At 41.9% G+C, this 24,831-nt stretch overlaps 2 protein-coding genes across 4 annotated transcripts in view; both read left to right on the top strand.

Moving 5' to 3' along the window:
* CTNND2 (catenin delta 2) overlaps positions 1–24,831 on the top strand; it is a 913,511-nt gene that overhangs the window by 58,126 nt on the left and 830,554 nt on the right. The gene's annotated exons all lie outside the window — the stretch shown is intronic.
* Positions 21,857–23,833, top strand: LOC102154278 (developmental pluripotency-associated protein 4-like; the record flags this gene model as incomplete). The annotated part of the gene is made up of 1 exon (XM_038583290.1): positions 21,857–23,833. A coding segment is annotated over one exon (795 nt), but the record flags the coding sequence as incomplete, so codon positions are not given.

A 24,831-nucleotide genomic window follows, 5' to 3' on the forward strand; every position in this document is an offset into this window, starting at 1 on the left:
AACAGTCTTCATAGATTAAAAGAGAGCAGACCTTGCCTCTAGAGGGGAAGATTCATAAAGGAATGCGACACCGTGATAGATTGACACCTTGGTCCCGCTGGAATCAGAGGGTCTTTAGATTAGCCAGTGGTGTAAACTCTTCACTGTAAGGCTCACTTCTGAATAAAACATCTCCAAGTCATAGAATGTCAAAGTTTGAAGGTCCATTAAATGCCCTTCTAGTCCAATCCCTAACTTTATACATGAGGAAACTAGACCTACAGAAGGTATGTAATTTGTCCAGGGAAAGCAGGCCAGTTTTAAGTCAAGCCATAATGTATAATGTCACCTCTGCTGAAATATCACCACCCCAACGAGGCCTCTCCTGCCAGAGTCTCGACTCAACTTGCCCTGCTTCATTTCCTTTTTTTTTTTTTTTTCATTTCCTTTTTTAACCACTGGGATTTGACTTTGCTATTTGTTCTGCCTATCTGAACCTCTAGAATGGAAGCTCCAAGAGAACAGGCATTTGTTGGTATTAGCTCTTCTGTCCTGGAGTGAGCCACAGTGTGTGATCAGTAAATATTTTACTGATCTAATCAATTCAGTGCTTAAAGTTAGTGATCTATATTCCAAGTTTAATTAGTTCTTTCACTGAAGTAGCTTGTAAGGCTGGTGGGTGGGGGTGTATCAGTAGTTTCTTGTTGTTATTTTGTCTGGGATTAATTAATGCCAGTCTGGGAGTCAGATGTCTTGTAAGGCTGATGGTCATGTTGAATCTGATAAGGACCTGACCTGAGAATAGAGGGGTTTCTAAAACAAACCAGCAAGAAAGGAGAGGGTAAAAGTCATGTGTCAGAAGGGTATTTTGCATTTTCTTTCATTATTGTTTGTTGTGAGGCTCTGAAATGATTCCATGAGCATTTGTAAAAACTTGGGTGATTTCTGGAGGTTTCTCAGCTCTAAAATTGAGTGGGTGACATTGGCCTTGAAGGTTTGTAGTGAGAATTCAACGAAATCATGTATTTCATGCATTCAGGTTGATGCTTAAAATAAGGTTGATTTTATTAATGCCATTAACATATCCTAATATCTTAATTTAAATATTAATATCTTAATTTAAGTATTTAATATTTAAATAGTTCTCTATGATGGTGAAAACATTTTTAAAGTTTATCAGTGGCTGCCTATTGGGATATGTACATACATTTAAAAAGTGAAGTTTCTGAATCACTTTTATCCATAGCACATGGACAAACAGATTTTGGGTGTTTTTGTTTTAAAGTTGAATATATTTTTTGCTGACGTTATTTCCCATTGTGCCCAATTCTTACTGAAAATTAACCTCAAAATAAATACTACTTCTGAAGACTCCTTACCCAAAACGACATGGCTTCCAACGCACAGACGCCCATGATTCTTAAATAAGATGGAGTGACACAGAATTACTTCAGTGGGTCCAGTTTACGCATTTGAATCCACATGTTCGCACGTCTTTAAAACTGAGTCCAAGTTAGAGAATCATCTGACCACTTAATGTTTGTTTCATTGAAAAATATCAAGCATGTAGAACATATTTCTTGTTTTGATTATTTAACTAAGTAGGCCTCACATTTCTCTGGATGCAGAAATAAAATCATCCAGTAACCTGAGACCATTACTGTCAAGGGACACATCTCCTTTCATAATGCATTATAAAAATGATCTTCAACACATGGTAGTAAACATGAATATTTCATAAAGAAACATTATGATTTTTAAGCAACTTTGTTGAGAGATTTTTGTATTGATTCAGTTGGTGTTTAGGAAAGACATGCATTGTATATCTGTGAGTTGTTGGTTTTTTTTCTTAGGTTGTTTAGAGTTTTTTGTCTCAGCAGAATACTAACATGTAGTTATGATTTTTTCCTACTAATTGAAAATATTGGAGTAACTTTTATATATTTTTAAGAATAATATCAGGGGGGCACTTGATGGTATGAGCACTGGGTGTTATTCTATATGTTGGCAAATTGAACACCAATAAACAATAAATTTATTAAAAAAAAGAATAAAAATACCAGATTTTTCAGTGATTAATTTTCCTGGTAGAGATTATTTAAAGTGGAGTACTTGACTATACTATTCAGAGAATGATAACTTATATTTAAAATTCCTTTCTTTCCCAAATGTTTATCAACCGAAGATGTGGTATATATACACAATGAAATATTACTCAGCCATCAAAAAGAATGAAATCTTGCCATTTGCAATGACACGGATGGAGCTAGAATGTATTATGCGAAGCAAAACAAGTTAGAGATAAATACCATATGATTTCACTCATATGTAGAATTTAAGAAACAAATGAACAGGTAAACATAGGGGAAGGGAGAAAAAAAAGAGAGGAAGGAACACCATAAGAGACTCACCTACAGATAATAAACTGGGTGGCTGGAGGGGAGGTGGGCAGAGGATGGGCTAGATGGGTGATGGGGATTAAGGAGAACACTTGTGATGAGCACTGGGTGTTATATGTAAGTGACGAATAACTAAATTCTACTCCTGAAACCAGTATTACACTATACATTAATCAGAATTTAAATAAAAACTTGAAACAAACATAAATAAGTAAAATCCTTCTCTTTGTGGCAGTTTTATTTTTATTTTATTATTTTTTAAAGATTTATTTATTTACTCATAAGAGATAGAGAGAGAGAGGCAGAGACACAGGCAGAGGGAGAAGCAGGTTCCCTGTGGGGAGCCCGACGTGGGACTCGATCCCGGATTCTGGGATCATACCCTGGGCCGAAGGCAGATGCTCAGCCGCTGAGCACCCAGGCGTCCCTTTGTGGCAGTTTTAAAACTTATCCATCAATTTAATTATCTTTCCCTTGAATAAAGACTGGCATTAGTGCCTCAAGTCTAACAAATACATTGCAGCAGACTCGTCACTACCTGGGTTAGGTCATAAAGAGCTTATTAGTACCTTGCATAGGCTCTTTGTGTGTCTCTCTCTTTCTCCCTGGAGACACCCACCTCTGAGGCCCCGAGCCTTCATTGTTAGAAATCTGACTACCCTGAAGACAGCATCTTGGAGAGACCTCATGAACAGGCCACATAGAGAGGTGCCCAAGAAATCCAAATGTCCCAGCTCCCAGCTGTCCCTGTCTTCCCATCCCAGGCATCAGATTTGTGAGAGGCCTCTAGACACAGTCACTCAAGATCTGACTGCAACCCTGGAAAGAAGCTGAATAAGTCCTACCTCGTTGAGCCCAAGTAACCCTGGGAGCCATGATAGATAGTAATAATTTAAAAAAAATCACTGATTTATATCACCTAGTCTGGAATAGTTTGTTACACAGAAATAGATGACTCTGGAATACTATTTTCTGAAAGGTTCTCATGATGAACCTTAGTTTGGTGACCACAAGGCAAGAAATCCAAAAGTACAATGCGGTCCAACTTTCACACTTCCATGGCTTCTAACAAACCACATTGACTCTTGGAAAGACTTCACTTCTCCAGGTGATTAGATACTATATCACCATGGTATCAGTTCTTCTTTTATACTTTTTTATGTAAATATTCTGGACTGAATTAAATCAATCATTTTATTTTTAAAACAATTTTTAAAAAGATTTTATGTATTTATTCATTAGAGACACAGAGAGAGGCAGAGACAAAGGCAGAGGGAGAAGCAGGCTCCTCTCAGGGAGCTCAATGCGGGACTTGATCCCAGGACCCCAGGATCATTCCCTGAGCCAAAGGCTGATGATGCTCAACTGCTGAGCCACTCAGGTGCCCCCAAATCAATAATTTTAATATTGTATCATTCTACTACTTTCTTTTTTTAAAAAAAATATTTTATGTATTTGAGAGAAAGCATGAGAGAGAGAGTGTGTACACAAGCACGGAGGAGGGACAAAGGGAGAGGGAGAAGCAGACTTGCTGCTGAGCAGGGAGCCCAAGTTGGGGCTCAATCCCAGGACCCTGGGATCATGACGTGAGCTGAAGGCAGACGCTTAACTGACTGAGCCACCCAGGTGCCCCTCATTCTACTACCTTATTTCTATGATATTAATTGAATTGTAATGTTTAACTTTGCATTAGAGTAAGATTTTCTTATTTTTAAATTTTAATTTTAAGATGTACTATTAGGTGGTAATGTGAAAGAAAAGATGCTGAGAAACATTTTTAAAATGAAGATTTGAAGACATAATCCCATGTCAAAGACAATAAAATGTGAGAAAATATATCTCATAAGTGGATGCAATATAATATTTAATATTGATACTCTCATTCTAGCAAAGAATATGAAAGATAAAATTTCAAGATAAGCTCAGGAAATGGGGCATGATTTGGGTCAGTCTGTTCCAGGACCTGACTTTTATTCTACAACATCGGACTTAAGTAGTCATTTACTCTCAACTTTCTGAGGCAGCTGAATCATAGTGCCCGAAATCCATAGCTCTCTCTGTCAAATGTCCACATGTATCAGAGTCTTTGCTGGAGGAGCTAATGAATCATTAAGACGTTCCTGTAGAGGGCCTGGTGGTGGTGGCCCGGGCTGAAGGCAGTGGGGTCACAGACGGTGGCCATTGTAATGCAAAAGAGGAATGGGCCTGGAAATAGGAATAAGAGCAAAAGTATATACATTTGACTGTTTTCAGAATTGATCTCTTCTCAGAATATGACCGGAAATGCATTTGACTGTTTTCAGAATTGATCTCTTCTCAGAGAGAAGAAGATAGAAGAGAATATGACCGGAAATGCCAGTAACCAACTGGAGTTTGAGAATAATCATGACAAGAAATTGTGCACCTTACTTTTCACACTAGAACATATTCTTGATTGAGTCTTTTAGCTGAAAAAAAAAAAAAGATTCAAGAAAAGATGAAGAATTCTTTGAGAAAAACAAACAAAAACTTCCTACTACTTCTCCAAAGGGTCTGATTGGTCCCCAGAGATCCCTGTACTAAAAAAAAGCTGAGGAAACACGGGCAGATCCAGTTATGTAAAACCCAACATCTAGGTCAGTGGCATAACTATTCAGCTATGCGCTGAGATTCCAGATTGCCACCTTCTGGAGTCACGGTCTTCCCTGCCTTCCCATCTGCCAGGTTAAAACAAAAACTAAATAACCTAATTTGCTAAAAATTCCATAAAAGCAGTAAGGTCATGAGCTGGTATCAGTTTTGTTCCTCAAATATTGATCACTGGAAAAAAAATGTCCTTACTGCATATTTACAATTTAAAGAGCATTTTAGAAGGAAGCCAGCCTTAGAAGGTCAACCTGTTGTTTGGCCCCATTTATGTGGTATTTAGGGGAGGATAGAGCTGTGACAAAGAACAGATCAGTGGGCTCCAGTGGGTAAGGATGAGGGAGAAGGGGAGTTACTGGGTGTTGGGTATGCTGTTTGTCTTTATTGTGTGTGGTGGTGGCCACAAACTTATCCATGTGTTAGGATTTATAGAGCTGTATGCAAAAAGTTAATTTTACTGCCTGTTGATTCTTAAAAAATGTGAAACCTAAAAGGGAGAAGTAGGACCAATGGCAAACGACATGCAAAACCTTAGTCTACGGAGGGCGCAGGGAGCCTTGGGGGAAACCCACAGCAGTGAATCTCCAGACCTCTCTGGACTTAGCAAACCAGCGTGCTCTGTGTACATGCGTGTAGAGTACGGACGTGATTACACACATGTGCCCATGTGCTCCTGGCTGAGCCACAGCGGATAAAGATGGCCCGTGACTCACGAAAGGAAACTGGTACAGTGTCCTCTCGAGAAACATCCGCCAACCCTTCTGACTGGTCCGTGCTCCACGAATAGAAGCGGTTCCGAGGGGTTTTGTAAGGATGACTGTGTGGCAGGAGGGGCGCCGAATCCTGTGCCCCACGATCTTAGGAGACTTCGCCGATTCCGAGGGACCCTGCCAGGAGGCAGCGCCGCAGCACTTTCGCAGCCGCTTTGGCGTTTGCTTCCACGGGAGCACTTCAGGCATCCTCGCTGGTTTGTCCTGGGCGTTGGATGGACTTGATTCAATTTAAATGAGCCCCTGTTAGATGTTCTGTCAGAACGACTGGCTGGAAATGAACCATCTTAAGCAGGTGAACTGACGTATCCTCCCGTGGCGCCCTGGTGTGTTCATCATGCGTTCCCACTCTGAGCCGCCCTTCGCTGTGCTCAGGTGCGCCGCGGCGGGCGGGCGGTCGCCGAGCGAGGTGGCCTGACGGGGACCTGACGGGGACCTGATGGAGACCTCATGGGGCCTGACGGGGACCTGATGGGGGGGGCTGACGAGGGCCTGACGGGGACCTGATGGGGGGCTGACAGGGACCTCATGAGGACCTGATTGGGGGGGGGCTGACAGGGACCTCATGAGGACCTGATTGGGGGGGGGCTGACAGGGACCTCATGAGGACCTGATGGGGGGGGCTGACAGGGACCTCATGAGGACCTGATTGGGGGGGGGCTGACAGGGACCTCATGAGGACCTGATGGGGGGGGGGCTGACAGGGACCTCATGAGGACCTGATATGGGGGGGGGCTGACAGGGACCTCATGAGGACCTGATGCGGGGGGCTGACAGGGACCTCATGAGGACCTGATGGAGTCCTCACGGGGCCTGATGGGGACCTGATGGGGACCTGATGGGACGGGGCGCGGGGGGGGGGGGGTTTCCTGACAGGGGCCTGACGGAGACCTCACGGGCCTGACGGGGACCTGACGGGGGCCTGACGGGGACCTGACGGGGGCCTGACGGGGACCTGACGGGGACCTCACGGGGGCCTCACGGGGACCTCACGGGGACCTCACGGGGGCCTGACGGAGACCTCACGGGCCTGACGGGGACCTCACGGGGGCCTGACGGGGACCTCACGGGGACCTCACGGGGGCCTCACGGGGCCTGACGGCGACCTCACGGGGGCCTCACGGGGGCCTCACGGGGCCTGACGGGGACCTCACGGGGCCTGACGGGGACCTCACGGGGACCTCACGGGGCCTGACGGGGACCTCACGGGGGCCTGACGGGGACCTCACGGGGGCCTGACGGGGACCTCACGGGGCCTGAAGGGGGGCTCACTAGGACCTCACGGGGGCCAGACGGGGCCTGCGGTGCGGCCCGCACGCCCCGTTCGCTTGCTCTCCGCCGCGCGCCGCGCTCATCCGCGCGTGGCCCCGCGCCCCACCGGGGAGCTCACCTGGAAAGCGGTCAAGGTGAAAGGCCTGTGAGGTGCGGAGCCTCGGCCGGCCCTGCCGCCCCGCCCGCATCTGTCGTTCTGATGTCGGGCGGGGGAGCCCGGGGGCTGTTCCGCGTGGTGACAACGGGTCGCTCCCGGCGCCCGGCCCGCAGCCCCGCAGCCCCGCAGCCCCGCAGGCTCCACGCAGGCTCCACGCAGGCTCCGCAGCTCGTGTAGCTGCGTCAGCCAGGCCCGGCGGGGACGTGTGGCCCGGTTTCCGGGGGTGACGCCGCACAGCCGGCGGCTCGGGCCTCGCGCGTCCCGGGGCGGCAGGTGGAGCGCGCGGCAGGGCCCGGCTCCGGAAGGCGGAAGGCGGAAGGCGGTAGGCGGTGGTGCTGCGGCGGGTCGCTGAGGCGCGTCGCTGAGGCGCGTCTGGGCCTCGGCGCGGGCCCTGGGCCGGTGCCGGCTGGGGCGGTCCGGCGTCGCTGTACCCCAGGCCTCCCTGCCCTCGGTCTTCCCTCCTCGCCCGCCCGCCCCCCCGGCCCCCTCAGCCTGGCGTGTAGGAGCCTCGCGCCGCGAGACCTTCTGTGGCCGCGGCCCGCGCTGAGCGGGGCCGACGCAGGGCAGACGCCGGACTCGCGCCCCCTTGGTCCCTCGTCGGCGGCTTCGGGGCGGGGCGCCGCCGCCATGGTGGGCCGTGGTGGGGACACTGGCCGCGAATGTCCGTTGCCACCCGCTGTCGCGTCTTGGGCAGACCGAGGCCAGGAGCGGGGTTCGGGGATCGCATGCGTGTGTTTGGATTTTTTTTGAAGCCACGAGACTGGCAGCGTTGCCGTGCACGTGTCGCTTCCCGCGTCGGCTGCGGAGGCCTCGGCCGCCCCGTCCTGCGCAGCCCCCGCGGCTCCAGCGCGTTCCTGTTCCGTCCGCTGTAGTAGGTCCCGAGTGGCGGGGACTGCGCCGCGGCGGGTGTCGGTTCGGGGTTCGCCGCCGCGCTGCTCGGCCCCGCAGCGGGAGCTTCTGCCTCCCGGGTACCAGCTTCCCTCAGTTACGCATTTGGGCGACAGCTTCTCCCGACCCGGGGCTTGTCCCTTCAGTTTCTCGACGGTGTATCTCAGAGGGAAACATTCATATTTTAATGATGTTCTGTTTTTTTAGATTTTTCTCCTCACTGACTCATTCATACCTTTTGTGTCATTTGTGTGAGATCTTTGCCCGACTCAGGGCTCTGAAGACTTTCTCTCATATTTTCTTCTAGGACTTTTACGCTGTAAGTTTTACAGTGGATGTCTGATCCCTTTAAGTCCATGTTTTGTATATGATGTGAGATTCTTCTTATGCTTATGTTTAATATGTCTGGTTTCAGGATTATCCGTTGTTGAGAAGATTTTCCTGTGGCCACTGAATGATGCCTGCACAGTTGTCAAAAAGCAACGGACCCACATATATGAGTGGACGTATTTCTGAATTCTCTTCTACTCACTCATCCTCTGTTTCACTTCCTAGGTCCGAAAGACAGGGTCTCGATTATTCTAGCTTCACCCCACGTGTTGAATGAGGTAGTGTAAGTCCTCCAACTTTACTCTTCTTTTTCAAAAAAATGTTTTTAGTAATCTTAGTCCTACCCTTTACCATGCAAAATTTAGCGTTAACCCGTCAATTTCTACAGCCGTGCTGTAGAACGTTTAATGCTGAAATTGCATTACATTTATTTATTTATTTTTATTTTTTGAATTTAAAGATTAATTTGGAGATGTGTAATTTGTGTCTTCCAATCCTTGAAAAAAACTATACCTTTTAAAAAATTTCCCATGTTATTACTTTATAATTTTTACTGCATAAATGTTAGAACTATTTTTATGACATTTATCCCCACATATTTAATATGTTTTGCTATTATAAATGGAATTTTTAATTTCAATTTGCAATTGTTAATTGCAAATAAACATATATATATATTTTTTTTTCTGTATTAAGCAGAGTCCTGCTCTTTTTATAAGGCAACTTACTAGTTCTAGTAAGTTTTATGGAGTTTCTTTGGGAATCAGTACATAACCAGTTGTGCTGTCTGTGAATTATTACTGTTTCATTTCTGTCTTTTGGAACAATGTATCCTTTATTTATTTTCCTTCTTTATTTTACTAGCTAGACTGTCCAGCACTATGTTAAATAAAAGTGGCAAGACTGTACATTCTTACTGTACATTCACTCTTAGGAGAAATCATCAAGTGGTTAATTATTAAGACCGATTTTAGCTGTAAGCTATTTCTAGATCATCTTTGTCAGATTGAGATTGTTCCCCTCTATTACTAGTCTGCAGAAGGTTTTTATTATGATGTTGAATTTGGTCAAATGCTTTTTCATCATCTGCTTCGTGCAGATGGTAGGATAGAGGGTTATCTCTTCTCCTCCTCCTCAAGAGAGACACTTTTTGTTTCTACTACTGCCACCTGTCACCCTCCCATCCAACCTGGAGCGAAAGCATTTGCTCACCTTCCTGCAGTGCTTTTGCTTCCTGTGTTTTTCACAGAAGTGACGCTGAGGGCTGCGTTGTATGCCTATTGACTGAATTTTTAACTGTGGTGCTAAGGACATTTATGGAGTGACTTCCCATTGACAGAAGCAGTATTTATGTATAACTCATTTCCATTTGAGTCTGGATGGATCCCGAGGGACCTGGTGACAAGAGCATCTATCTAAAAATATTTTTAATTTAAAAAAATTGTATCAATATTTATAAATAGATTTTACGAAATTCCAGAGATAAGTTTTCTAGAATTCTCTGTCTCTATATAATTGTGACATTATACATACCTTGTAAGACTATTAAAACTGACAGTGAAATGTATTTACCATCTGAGCACCCCCCCTTTCCCCTGTGTAGGGGGGCAGCATAACTTCTTCCTTGAAGTAACATAGCTGCTTTCCCTTCTTTATCTGTTCTGAACCCTCCACCAAGCTAACCTGACACATTTTATACTTCCCTGATGCAGCAGCTATAAATATCTTTCCTGCACTTCTCTATCAACAAAATCAGTGTTTTAAAAATTCATCATTTGAAGAATTATTTAAACCATTTAGTCCTACGTGCTGTACTTAGAGATAATAATTATAACTTCCAATTAATTATCTAAAGCAGGCAGACAGTCAAACAATACAAACAAAAAAACTCACTAATGCCTTTCTGTCAATGTGTCAAATAGAAGGACTCTGCATTTAGCTTGTTCTGCTGAGTATCCAGGTTGGAACAAGAATGCTTGATGGCTCAGTAATTTTCTTTTTGATGATACCAAAATTTATTTAAATTGCTAGTACTATTTTTATTATTTTGCTATTGATGTTATTGTGAAAAATGCTTAAGAGTACAAAACTGGCTTTATTCCATTTTGTTTAACTTTATGCTCATGTGTATCCATACTCATAAAGATAACTGTGATGAGGATGCTGGTGACAGAGTGTAGCAATATAATCTTTGGAATTTAGTGTTTAGAAGTGCCTCACATGGTGTATTACATTTTCCATATAAGCATTTCCCTGGATGTCATTCCTAATTTCTACCAAAGATTTTATTTTTGAAGTAGCGTCATATAGTATGGCACTGAAGTGGTACCAAGTAGCCTTAGAAACCTTTTTATACTTTATCATGAATTATGCCTTCATCCAGATTTATCACTGGTACGAAAGTGCTCTTCTACCTTACAAAATTTTTATCATGTAAATGTATAACTTTAATTTGGTTAATGAAGATGAATCGTATGACAGAAAAAAAAAAGTGCAGTGGTTTTACAATGGCTGATATTTACACTTTCATTTTTATTCTCCTCAGATATGGAAGTATCCTCGTGATTAATAATTTGGGTAGGCTACTTGTGTTTCCATAACCATGGCTGAAATGCTTTAGAAATAAGCTAAAAAATAAATAATGAGATACTTTCTTTGAAAATATTTGAGAACAAAGTTAAGTCAATAGAATTCCTGACTGGCTATAGTAATCTTCCTAATGTAACTCAGCCTGAACTAAAAAATTCAGTAATTGGGGAAAATTGCATGCTTCATTAGTGGTTTTCCTTAATTTGATCTTTTCATCTTCCTTTTGGAGGACACTAAGCACCAGAGTTTGAAATCTTCACCATGTGTGGCTCTTTGATCCTTCTCTTATTAGTTAGTGTTTTACTTCTGAACATAATCCCCATTAATTTAGTTAAATATATATTTGAATTGTTGATATAAGTATTAAAATTATGCTCAGGATATGGATTCAAGGAAATTAAAATTAAATATAATTATCAGTAGTTAGAATAATTGAATTATTTTAACAGTAATATTGTATGTATCATTATTTGTTGTTTTATAACAAAAATGTAAAACTTAGAAGCTTACAGCAGTATACATTCATCATCTTCTAGTTTCTATGGGTAAGAAATTGGGCATGGCTCAGATGGGCCCTCTGTTTCAGTCTTTCACAAGGCCCGAATCATGATCTGTGGTCTCATCTGAAGGATTGAGTGGGGAAGAATACAACACATCCATTCTCAATCAGTAGGTCTTCATAGCATGGAGTTCCTTGCCAGTATCAAACTGAGGTTTTCATATCCTCATTGGCTTTTGGCCAGTGACTTCCCTTAGTTTCTTGCCATGTTGGCCTCTTCAGTATGGCAGCTTGCTTCATCACTGTATGCAAGCAAAGAAACAATAGAGAGTCTACTAGCAATACAAGTTCACAATCTTTAGCCTACTCATGGAAATGACATCCTATCCATGTTGCCAGGTTTTTTTTTTTAATTAATTAATTAATGAGAGGTAGAGCATGAACAGGGGAAAGGGCAGAGGAAGAGGGAGAAGCAGATTCCCTGTTGAGCAGGGCTTAATCCCAGGACCCTGGATCATGACCCAAGCTGAAGGCAGATGCTTAACTGCTGAGCCACCCAGGCACCTCATGTTGCTGGTTGTTACTTAAGAGGGAAGTTATTCATAGGGAAGGAATGAATACTAGGGTGTGGAGCCCATCATAGAGGCCACATACTAGTTGAAATTAATCATTTGTTACACAAACCAGGTATTGTATGAATCTTTTGTTAGATTATAATTTTTTATCCTAAAATAAGTTGCTTTGAAGAATATGAAAATCATACACTATTTATCTTTTTTTATCACATCACCAGAATTTGTTCTCAGCCAAATTTCTTTTTATTTCTTTTTTTTTATTTATTTATTTTTTTTATTGGTGTTCAATTTACTAACATACAGAATAACACCCAGTGCCCGTCACCCATTCACTCCCACCCCCCACCCTCCTCCCCTTCTACCACCCCTAGATCGTTTCCCAGAGTTAGCAGTCTTTACGTTCTGTCTCCCTTTCTGATATTTCCCACACATTTCTTCTCCCTTCCCTTATTTTCCCTTTCACTATTATTTATATTCCCCAAATGAATGAGAACATATAATGTTTGTCCTTCTCCGACTGACTTACTTCACTCAGCATAATACCCTCCAGTTCCAACCACGTTGAAGCAAATGGTGGGTATTTGTCATTTCTAATAGCTGAGTAATATTCCATTGTATACATAAACCACATCTTCTTTATCCATTCATCTTTCGTTGGACACCGAGGCTCCTTCCACAGTTTGGCTATCATGGCCATTGCTGCTAGAAACATCGGGGGGAATTGTATCATAATTTATGACCTCCTCCCCAAACATGGTGTTAGAAATACAGACCTAGACTGTTATTAGGAACTTAATGGAAGAGGTATCACATAGAGGTCAAGGTATGATTTTATTCATAATCTCTTTCTACCGATTGCTACACATCTCTGAGACTCATTCCTTCTCTTTCAAATGGAGATTGCAGTGCCATCCTATTTGCTAGTTTTGGAGGTTTACATAAAATGATAAATTTAAAGCATTTAATATAGTACTGGTATGCATTAGGTACTACATGAGTGGGCTTTATCAGTAATATGTATATCATTACTTAAAGAATGAGAAATCCTTCCTACTGAGGAAAAACTATTAGTTCACTCTTAGTAAACTTGAGTTGTTGTTTTCTTATTGGGGGTTACTTGGCTTGTTTAAAGTTGTATTTAAGTGAAAATAGAATTTAACTGACTCTTTGCTACTGAATTGGGATCTATAAAGGAGCCATGATTTATGGAAAAGCTTCCATAGATCAATCACTGTGATTAAATTAATATTGTTAAATGTCCACATTATCCAAAGTGATGTACAGTTTCAGTGCAGTCTCTATAAAAATCCCAGTAGCATTTTTGCAAACACAGGGAAAAAAATCTTGAAATTTGTGTAGGACCACAAAAGATTCTGAACAGCCAAAGCAATCTTGAGAAAGAAGACAAAAGAAGGAGGTATCACATTACCTGATTTCAAACTTTATTACAAAACTATAGTAATCAGAACAGTATGGAACTGTCATAGAAACAAATAGAGCAATGGAACAAAATAGCCCAGAAATAAACTGACACTTAGAAAGTCAACTGTCTCTGACAAAAGTGTCAGGAATACACAATGGGCAAAGGGTAGTCTCTTCAATAACAGGTGATGGGAAAATTGAATCTCTGTATGAAAAAGAATGAAATTTAACCTTGTCTTATACCCTATGAAAAGATCAATTCAAATGGATTAAAGACTTGAATTTAAAACCTGAAACTGGGGATCCCTGGGTGGCTCAGTGGTTTGGTGCTTGCCTTCAGCCCATGGCATGATCCTGGAGTCCTGGGATGGAGTCCCGTGTCGGGCTCCCCGCATGGAGCCTGCTCCTCCTCTGCCTGTGTCTCTGCCTCTCTCTCTTTCTCTCTCTCTCTCTGTCTCTCATGAATAAATAAATAAAATCTTTAAAAAAAAAAACTGTAAAACTCCTAGGAGAAAACATAGGGAAGAAGCTTTTTTTTTTTTTTTTAAGATTTTATTTATTTATTCATGAGAGACAGAGAGAAACAGAGACATAGGCAGAGGGAGAAGCAGGCTCCATGCAGGGAGCCCGATGTGGGACTCGATCCTGGGACTCTGGAATCATGCCCTGAGCCGAAGGCAGGCGCTCAGCCGCTGAGCCACCCAGGTGTCCCAGGAAAGAAGCTTTTTGATGTTGATTTGGCAATAACTTATTGCATGTGACACCAAAAACACATGCAACAAAAGTAAAAATAAACATGTGGGACAGTGTCACTATCTAAAAGGTTTCTGCCCAACAAAGGAAACCATTAACGAATGAATTTTAGGCCTTTAGTTTATATGTTACATGTTTTAAAAAAAATCAATAGAAAATAATAGAGACAGTATTTTGACAACTAGCCAAAATTATATTACCCAGAAAAAAATTCATAGGAATTAAAGGTACAAGTAGAAATTTTTATTTTTGTAACCTGTGGGGGAATAAACATTGTTAGAGACTATCACAGACATTAGTATTTTGCTCAATAAATGGTGGTTAACTGTAAATCCCTCTGAAAGCTTAATTTACCATGGAGGATAATTTCTGTTATTGTGATAGTCCTGAGGCTGTCAGTTATTGCCAAATAGCTTGTGAATGAACTGAACCTGGCATTTAGTGCAAGTTCAGAGAGTGAACATCTTTTAAAACCCACTTCATACAATGCCTGAAGTTTTGAGTATTGACTTGATTGATAGAAATCCAACAACTATCTTAGTGAATGCCCCATTCACAGAACGCTTTATATCAGAGGAGTACATTGATTTACAGGCCATATAGAAAAAAATACAAATAGGAGCAGTTCTGTAAATTGAGAAAGTAAATTCCATATCTAGAGTAGAAGACCAAGAGAATTTTATTTGAATATCTGAAACCCTTTATGAGCACATCTTATTTGGGATTGATGTCCTTATATTAATTTACCACAGTGTTTGTAAGTATAGGCTGTGCTGTCAATTTTGAGAGAGAAGTGAATGTCATATATATAATATTTTGCAAATACAAAAGTTGTTTAATTTCTTTAACTTTTTTTTTTTTATTTGGGGGGAGGAAGGTCATAGGGAGAGGAAGAGAGAGAATCTTAATTAAGCACACAGTGCTCAGTCTCCCGACCTGTGAGATCACAACCTCAGGTGAAATAAGAAGTCAGATGTTTTTTTTTTTTTAATTTTTATTTATTTATGATAGTCACACAGAGAGAGAGAGAGAGAGAGAGAGAGAGAGGCAGAGACATAGGCAGAGGGAGAAGCAGGCTCCATGCAGGGAGCTCGACATGGGATTCGATCCTGGGTCTCCAGGATCGCGCCCTGGGCCAAAGACAGGCACTAAACCGCTGTGCCACCCAGGGATCCCCAAGAAGTCAGATGCTTAACTGACTGAGCCCACCAGGCTCCCCAATGCATTTTAATTTCTACCTGTAGACTTGTTCCATTCCACTATTTTCCCTCTGGTTGGGCCATAAGATTTATAGTTCCAGGGAAGGAGATACTAGATGTCACCCAGCATGGAGAGTCTGTTTTGATTTTCGAGTTGGCTTTCTTGACCTTCTAGCATGACAGAGCCATGAATGCCATGGCATGCATAGATATAAAAGGGTTTTCCATGTTTTTAATCCCCTGTGACATATCAATAACCAGGACAGACAGATTAGACTATAGAGTTTCATATCTGTGTCTAGATCAGATGAGAAGGTGGGAGCTCACAATCCTGCCTCTGTGGGTGTAGGAAAGAGGTGAGGCAAAAATAGGGGGAGCGAGCAGCCAGACATGTGGCCCTGTGTCTCCTCTTCCTACCATAAGTTCTGAAAGAGAACACATATTAGAAAAATGAAGGAGAAAGCCAAAGGCTGAGGCCTACTGAGGCTTCTTTATTTAGCAATAAAAGAAGCACTGCATGCTACCCAGAACAGTCTCATCAAAGTAAATTGTGAGGATTTTTTCAGAGTGCAGCCTTATTTATAGCTCTCCCATGCCACTGTGAGATCCCCAGAGCAGGGCGCAAGTCCGAAACTGCCACGACAGAGCCCAGGAGTCTGTTGAGACTCTTCCTAGACAGTTTGCTGAAGACGATGCCAAGGCCAGGCAAAAGGGGCTGGACAATCCAGGAGGCAGCAGAGATTGTTCTGTTCTGGATCCAGACCTCAAGAGGATTAGACACCTGTTGACTCACTTGAGTCTGCAGGGAAGCTGATTTGACCCTTCCTATGAAGACTGAGAAGACACTGTGAGGTGTCCCCAGGCTCCAGCTTCTGGAGCAAGCCTTGACAGGATGCCGAGGGAGAGCACCAGCAGTCCTGCAGCCCTCCAGCTGTGGAACAGTCCAGAACAGGGACTGCCAGAGCATTCCAAGAGTCCATGTCCCTGTCATTGCACTCGGCTCACATACCAATTGGGCAGCACCTTGAGGAGGAAGAGGGGAAGGCCAGACCCTGAAAATTCTGAGCATTGATTCATAGGCATACGGGTAAAGACTGCATTCAGCTGTTTAAATTATTTAATCTGGCTAGAGTTACCTCATTACCATAAAATTTAATTTTCCACCAACTGATGGCTCCAGCTTGGGATAATAAAGCTAGTTGTAGGGAAATAGGAGATATATATATATATATATATCTCCTATTATATATATATATATATATTTTTTTTTTTGCTGGCATGTGTGGGCACATCTGAGACCTCATTCTAATATTTTTCTTTGTCGTTTTTATAGTTAAATTATTCAAAATATATTTATTGTATTGTGATAAAAACTGTGGCCAGTAGGTTACATGGATACACCCAAAGTCCCTAAGAAACAAGGAGAATCCTTGGAATTTTTTTAAGGATTTATTTATTTATTTGAGAGAGAGAGTGTGCGTGCATGAGCAGGGGGGACAGACAGGAGGTAGGGAGAGTGAGAAAGAGGGAGAGAGAAACAGACTCCCTGCTGAGTACAGAGCCCAAAGCAGGACCTGAGATCATGACCTGAGCTGAAATCAAGAGTTGGGCACTTAACCAGCTGAGCCACCAAGACACCCTTCCTTTTGAATTCTTTGCTTCACCTCTCCCCACGCCTCAGTACATCTTCAGGAAGACTTTAATGGAGAAGAACACAGTAAACATTTATTAGTTGCTGCCTCACAGCTACAGAACTCTGAACACTCCTGGTTGGTGAGCAGAAGTATCAGGAAAGGAAAGTACTTGAGGTTTTGCGGTTATTTTTCTTCCATTAAGAAAATAGAGACAGATTTTGGTTTCTTTTAAAATCTATATTCCTTGTTTTCCTCTCTCTCCTATTCACAAAGCCTGGTTTAGCACTTTGAATTAAATATTTATTGAACTCCTATTGTACAGACATTGAAGTAGGATCTCAGAGAAATGCGCAGCCCTTCCCCACAAGGAACCGATAGTCTATGAGGAAAGAAAAAAACTTATTAAGCTTATTTATAAGCCTCTGAAAAGGTTCTAAAAAGAAAAATAGGTCTTGGAAGCAAATTGTATCTCCTTCCCTCTGCTTATATCCTCATCTACAATTACCTGCTTTATCAAGTACCTGGCACCTTCATTTGTAAGTTGACTCATAGTTGAGGCTTAGTTTCAGTTGGCTCATATGAGCTTTCTTTTCTAATGCCTGTGACACACACACATGCACACACATTCTTTGGTACATTCTTATTTTCTTAGACTTGCTTATTCCAGTACAACCTGTTGCCAGTACCTTATTGCTACTTCAACCTAACAGACTTAGAGGTTAGGAATGCAGACACTGCAGCCAGTTGGCTTGCTTCAGATGAGATTCCCGCCCTGTGCCCCCTTTCTGGCTGTGGGAATTAAACACTGGCTCATGGACTCATACATAGTTGAAGGAATTAATACATTTAGTTAGTGAATTAATGAATTCATAGGCATCCCTGTATTAATGCTGAAGCCCTTGCCATAATGTCTAGACCCATAATAAACAATACATTTCCTTATTTTCATCTATCCATTCTTCCCTCCCTCCTGCCTTTTCATCATTAATTGATTTCCATGTTTAATTAGCCAGCATGTGTTTAAGAACCATGATCACCCAGCAAACTCATGATGTTCTTATCCTCTGGAAGGAAATGTAGTGTATGGTTTTGATACTGGATGAAGGAGAAGTGGAAAAAAGAAAGTCCCATAATATATACCTTTCCTTAATCAAATTTTGAAACTCTCCCGAAATTTTTTTTTAATGAAGTTTTAGTTTAGTCTGTTGTCCTCAATTTCTGAGTTCAGATTATGTGCTTCTTTCCAACATTAATATTCTTATTTTGTAGTAGTATTTTTAAGCATAAAGAACATCTTTCCTCTGCTGTGCTACACATAAGGCCCTAGTCCTGTTTGAGCTGAATCATAGTATCCTCTGAAGTGAACGTGCCCACATCCCCAAGGTCAGGGCGAGTGCCTTCGATAGCCTCTGCCTTCCAGCAGGTCCTGTGGAATCCCCTAACGTTTCCGTGGAGACCTAGCAGTCTCCACTCCTGGTCTCTTTCAGATAGAGAAGCTGTCTGATTTTAATAACCACACACAATTTTCATGCTCCAAGTCCAGCTTGATTCTTAATTTCCATCATAGCTACAGGTCAAAGCTGCCCCCACCCTGACCAGTGGGATGGAGTTGTGTTGGTGAATCAGCAGCCTAGCTGGCTGTCTGCTGTCCTCACTCTGTGCTCTCGGCTTCTGCTGAGCCACTTAGGGGCAGAGTGGTTGTACTAATTCAGCCAGCTGTGGGGCTCTAATATGGCAGGTCCCAAATGCTAGTTCTGCATGAACCCCTGATCCCTGTAGCTTTCATGGGTGACACACTCATAAACTCCTGAAATTCTCTCCTGTCTTTAAGCTGGTCCTGTGCACAGAAGACCCCTGACCATATCTTGTTTCTGTAATCTCCTTGCCTCAGCGCTCTACCCTATGGGGCAAGGATGCCACCGAAAGGCTCAGGCTAACTTTTGTTTTCTCCAGGTAGCTGATGGGAACTTCACACTTACTTTTCTTAGCAAAGAAAGGATGACCAGACTTAATCTCTCCTTGCCCTCTTTCCTTACCCTGCCCATGATGGCTGCCCCATGCTGTATATGTTTTCAGATTTCTTCAGACATGTGCCAGCCCCCAGGCCCAGGGACACTAGACAGGCCCTCAGAGCACTCTGTATGTGAGTACCAGGGTGGACTCAGGCTCTTGCAGCTCAACTGGCCAACAGGTGCAATGAGAAGCTATCCCTCTTCCTCCCAGACACTCCCTTGTATCTCAATGGCTATCTTGGAGACCCCATCAGTGGCCTGGGGGGTCGGAGAGGAGACTTCTTCTCTGCTCTCCCAAAGTTAGGACCAGACACCTCACCTCTTAGCTAGTCTTGGAGGAGGCTGATGGCAGCTCTTTTCAGCTGCTCTCCTTAGAAGACCTGCTTTTGCTGAAATGCCCAGGGAGCATTATAGTATACATGTATGTATACTATATAATTATATATACATATATGTATATATAATTATATATACATACATACATAATTATATGTATGTATACATAGTATACATACATATAATTACAGTATTACAATACTGTGTAAGTATTAACAGATTGCTGGCACAAGCCCTGTTACCTGAATGGCATATTTGATTTGGTTTTAATTAATATTTAATGTTAATTTTGATTCATAGGTACAGAAACTTCACATTTTTTATGGTTTTGAATTAAATTTCTTTTTCATTTTCATTTTGTTCATGGCAGTGTTCATGTCATTTCTACATCTGGCTGTATGTCACTCCTTAATGATGTCTGCCCTGTCTTAATGAACGTTCGTTTTGTAGGGATTTGGGTTTTTATATATAACTTGCAGGCATAATTCCTTTAGCAAGTAGGATCTTGGCATCCACAAAATTCTCATTAATGAAAATCCTACAAAATGAGAGAAGAGCTTAAAAGTAAGTTCTCAAATAGTATTTACTTGTTATAATCTAAATCTGCTGTTAAATCTGCCCTGGTCAATTATAGCTTAGCTCTAGTTGATCTCAATAATGGAAATACCAACTCACTTACCTTGTTTAGAAATCTTAAATCTCAATCTCCATTGTAATCTTACAACCAAAATTATAGTAATATTGCTACTATACTTTCATTTGATATTTTATTTTATTTTGATCAAGTAGAGAAAACTCTATATTTGGGCTGCATTGCAGAGTCCTCTTTAGAATGAGACCTGGGGATTTCTAGCAAGATCCTTGACATTTGCCCATTAAAACTGCATCTTGGATATGATTCAAAGTAGCTTAGCCTCAACCAGCAATAGCTCATCATTTGCTGTGTAGCTTCCTCTTTCCACCTGGCCAGGTGCCATTCATTTTGCTTTTTCACATGTACGATGTAGTTCTCCATCCCATGAGCCTAGGTGCTGTCACTACTGCTTGCAAACTTTAAGATAAATTTTAGAAGGATCTGCCTGTCATAGAACTATTTACATTAGCCATCCATTATAGTGTTACTACATCTATCAGCAATATCTCACCATGTGGACTTGAACTACCGTTGTCTACCATGTCTTTTTTATTTACTTTAAAGATTTTATTTATTTATTAATGAGAGACACAGAGGCAGAGACACAGGCAGAGGGAGAAGCAGGCTCCATGCAGGGAGCCTGATGTGGGACTTGATCCCGGGACTCCAGGATCAAGCCCTGAGCCGAAGGCAGGCGCCCAACCGCTGAGCTACCCAGCGTCCCTACCACGTCTTTTAATTAAATGCATGTCCACTGGGAACTCAAGTGTTCTGCAATGTCAAGATGTCTTTGCTCCTATGTATGAAATTTCTGGTTGTTCTCTGTAGATACACAGAAATGCATTCTGTTTCAACGTATAGACACATTTTACACATTTTACTCACATTTTAAAATTTGCATTGGCATAATTTTATTTTATTTTATTTTTTTCATTGGCACAATTTTAAATGTTTTAGATAGCACCTAATTGAACTTTGAAATATTTGACTTTCATCAGTGTTAAAATGGCATATGCTGGGATTGTAGATACACAAGATAAATAAAATACATAGGTGATGCGAATATATGTCAGGTACATAGCAAGCATAAATTTTAAAAAATCTAAAAATTATAAAAATAGCACAAATAGCCATTTTGTCATAGCTGTAATAGATTATACTTCTCAAATAATTATTCAAATTATTATGGGATTTACCTGGAGCAGTGAATAAGTGTGCCCATCAGTGACATGCAGGAAAGCGTGCAAATTACAGCTTCATTTGAAAGCCTTCTTAACATTTTGATTAAAACACTTATTTAAATGTTTGCTTTAAAACACATGTGGACTGTTCTACAAAGTGGATGCTGACATAAGATGAGGTTTATGTACCACCAAAAATATCAGTTGCTAGGGAAGTATTTGAAAATGCATGCCAGTTCATACAAGACCCAATTAATAGTAGAAATAGTTGAATAGACTTCCATAACAAGTGGTAGTGGATGAGAGTTATTCAGGCTATTAAAATGATAAATTAAAGAAGATACTTCAGATTGTAATGACATTCCAAGGTTTGGGTGGCTAAGGCAGAGCTATGCTATTTCATTTTATTCTAGAAGAATGTAGTACAAATGAGATTTTGGATTTCAGGAGTAAGACTTTTTGTCAACCTTGACTTCTCTTTGGATATGGAGAAAGCAAAAGGCAAAAAGGGCTCCACGAAGTGGGGGGGAGGGGGACTATCTGGCTGGCCAATCCCAACCTGTATTGGAAGAAGCCAAAGAGAAACAGCAGGCGTATGGTGAACCAAAGTTACCAGGAACCTCAGCAAGTGGGACCAAACGGAAGAGATCTATAAAAGAAGGCAAAGCTTCCTGTTCAGAAAAGACGGAACAAGAGAGTACAAGAGTAAGAATTCGAAAGAAATCCCAGTTCCTCCATTACCTTTGAAACTACCACCAGCCAACTTGCTTCACCAAGACATCCTGTGGGCCTGGTGCCAAGAACTCCAGCTGAGCACCAAAGGCCAGAAATTAGATGTATATAAGCGAACCTGCGAATATGCTTACCCAGATCAAAAGAAGAACTTTCCTGTCACCTCAGAGGAGCCCAAGATTCTCACCCAGACACAAAGAAGGTTGATGATGGACAAGGGGGAAATGTCTCTGGAAAGTCCTGGAACAAAGATACCTTCTGATGGAACCTACCCTCCTGAAGTGGCTGCCCCTCCTGAGGGGTCTGATGCTCTCCTGGAGGTGGTCAATACTGTTGTTGTGACCACTTTGGCCCCAGATTCCATGTTTGCCTCCTGGTCCAGAATTGCAGCCAGGGCTGGGAAGATGGAGACAGTGGCATCGCCACAGGAGGCCCATGGTGCCAAGTGGTGTGTGGTCCATGGGAGAAGTATGCCTGCAGGCACAGAAGGTTGGGTTCACCTGCAATTTCATGCAGGACAAACCTGGGTGCCTGAAAAGCGGGGGAGAGTATGCGCCCTCTTCTTGCTCCCCGCTTGTAACTTTCCACCCCCACAGCTGGAGGACAATATGCTGTGTCCCAAATGTGTTCGCAGGAATAAGGTGTTAATGAAAAGCCTCCAATGAGCTTTCAATAGCAGGAAAAGGGACACAGCTGTGATTATAATCAATGGTACAAAGAGAACTACAGTCAACTCCGTGGTGACACTGATGGCCGGACTGTAGGCTGCTCACACCCTCCATGCTGCCTGCTTACAGGGACACAGGCTAGTGCATTACAGATGTTACCCTCCAACCTCCACTGGGGCCTGTGGCTTCATGGGTTGAGATGCAGGAGCTCTTAGATTTTAAATTGGAAGAGCATTTCAGAAATTACCATTTCTTCTATTTAATAAGAAGAAAAAGTCATTCATGCTACCAAACGTTTACCCTTCTGAAATAGAAGTGACCTTAACTTCTTTTAAAGTGGGAACCTGAGCCTCGCCTAGCAGAGGGTTTGGGGGTGGGGGGTGGAGTGGAAAGTACAGGTGTGCTTCCACACTGGATTTCTCTGCAATTCCAACTCCTCCAGAGACCGCTACACCTTCTTAGGTTCGTGACTTCAGGCTGTTGAGTATTTTAAACCAAAGGGAAAGCTGTTATTCTTTCCCACTCCCAAAAACATACTCTTAATATAGAAAACATTTTTTGATGTTTTCTTAATAACCTGAGACCTCTATGGTATGTCTCTGGGATAATAATATGGAACACTTTGCGGGTATTATTTTTACTTGTAACTATCATGTGTGTTTCTACTGCTTAAAAATATTTAAGGGTACTTCTGAATCATAAATTCATAATGTATTGGATTTTAAATTGTATATAAAATCATCTATTGTATATAGGAGGCCATATGCATTGTGGGCAAATTCTTAATATTCTTAACTCAGAATTAAGCTAAAAATCATGGTTTTCTTTGGCATGATTCTTTTTTTAAAACCACTCAAATGAAGTATGAGTAACATTAAAAAAAAGCTATACGTTTAATGTATATAATTTGATGAGTTTGATTCATTTATAATTTTTTGTGTCCTTCCTAAATTTATAGTCCTGCAGTTCTTAGAAAAGATTTTTTTTTCACTCGTGTTCTTATGGCAGTTTCCAACATTGTTTTATTGTTGTGGATTTGGAGATTATGAAAAATTTTTCCCCCTCTCTAATGTACTGGAAGGAGTAGTAGAGTTAGAAAGTTTGTAACCATTAGGATATGGACAGATTTGGGCAGGAATCCTCAATAAATGTTAAAAATGTTAAAAAAAATAAATTCTGAAAAAGCCCAATTGTAGGGTTTTATTAAAGCCCATATCTGAGTGTGTATGTACTTTTAAGTGTTTTGTTTTGTTTTGTTTTTGTGTGTGTGTGTGTTTTGCTTTGTTTTGTTTTGTTTTGCGGTGGGGAGATGACAGATCAGGTTGCTTTGGCCCTATAAAGCAGGAAAAAAATTCCACTCAGAATTGAGTGATCATAGCAATTTATTGTTTGACTTATTTGAAAAGTCTGCAGGTATTGTGGGCTTCAAGCATGGTTTGATCAGGGTTCTATGACTTGTCTATGTGATTGCCTTCACTTTTCCTCTTTAAGAGGAAGCTTGATTCCAGGCATCTTCCATTATCATAAAACAAAGATTGCAACAATTCTGAATGTCACATTTCCAAGTACATCTACTGCAGAAAGGAACCTTCTTTTTCTTGTCACCAAACAGAAATACTCAGGTTTGCCTTTATTTGTCTATCTTAGGTTTTGCCCACATGTGTATTGTTCACTGAGGTCAATGAAATGACCTGCTTGGATTAGCTGAGACCTGGGTTGCTGACCATTTACTACCCTAGGTTTTGTCACAGTGTGGTGTTTAAGTCAATTCAACACAAAAGCCATGGCCCCTGAAAAATGGACTAGGAAAGGAATAAATGATGGAGAGATCCCTACAGTGTCTGCTCAGTGGGGGAATGTGAACTAGGAACCTAGAAAAATAAATAGGGGCCCTGTCATGTCAGCCTCAGCATAGTTTCCGGGCTTGTAGTTATGGGAGGACAGAAGGGATTTGGTCTATTTCCAAATTGACCTCTAAACTAAAGAACACATTTTTTACAGAATTAAGAAACATTCTAATAGTCCTAAGACTTGAAATAGAGCTGGAATTGCAAGGATTGCAAACATGGAGTAATGATAATGACCTGCAGTTCTAATTAATGTAATTAATTTGATTCCTGCCCCTCAGGTGCTGTCTCATCCTTATTCAGATGCCGGTGATCTCAGGGAAGACATCT

This window comes from Canis lupus, chromosome 34 (assembly GCF_011100685.1).
Source record: "Canis lupus familiaris isolate Mischka breed German Shepherd chromosome 34, alternate assembly UU_Cfam_GSD_1.0, whole genome shotgun sequence".
Classification (NCBI taxonomy): Eukaryota; Metazoa; Chordata; class Mammalia; order Carnivora; family Canidae; genus Canis; species Canis lupus.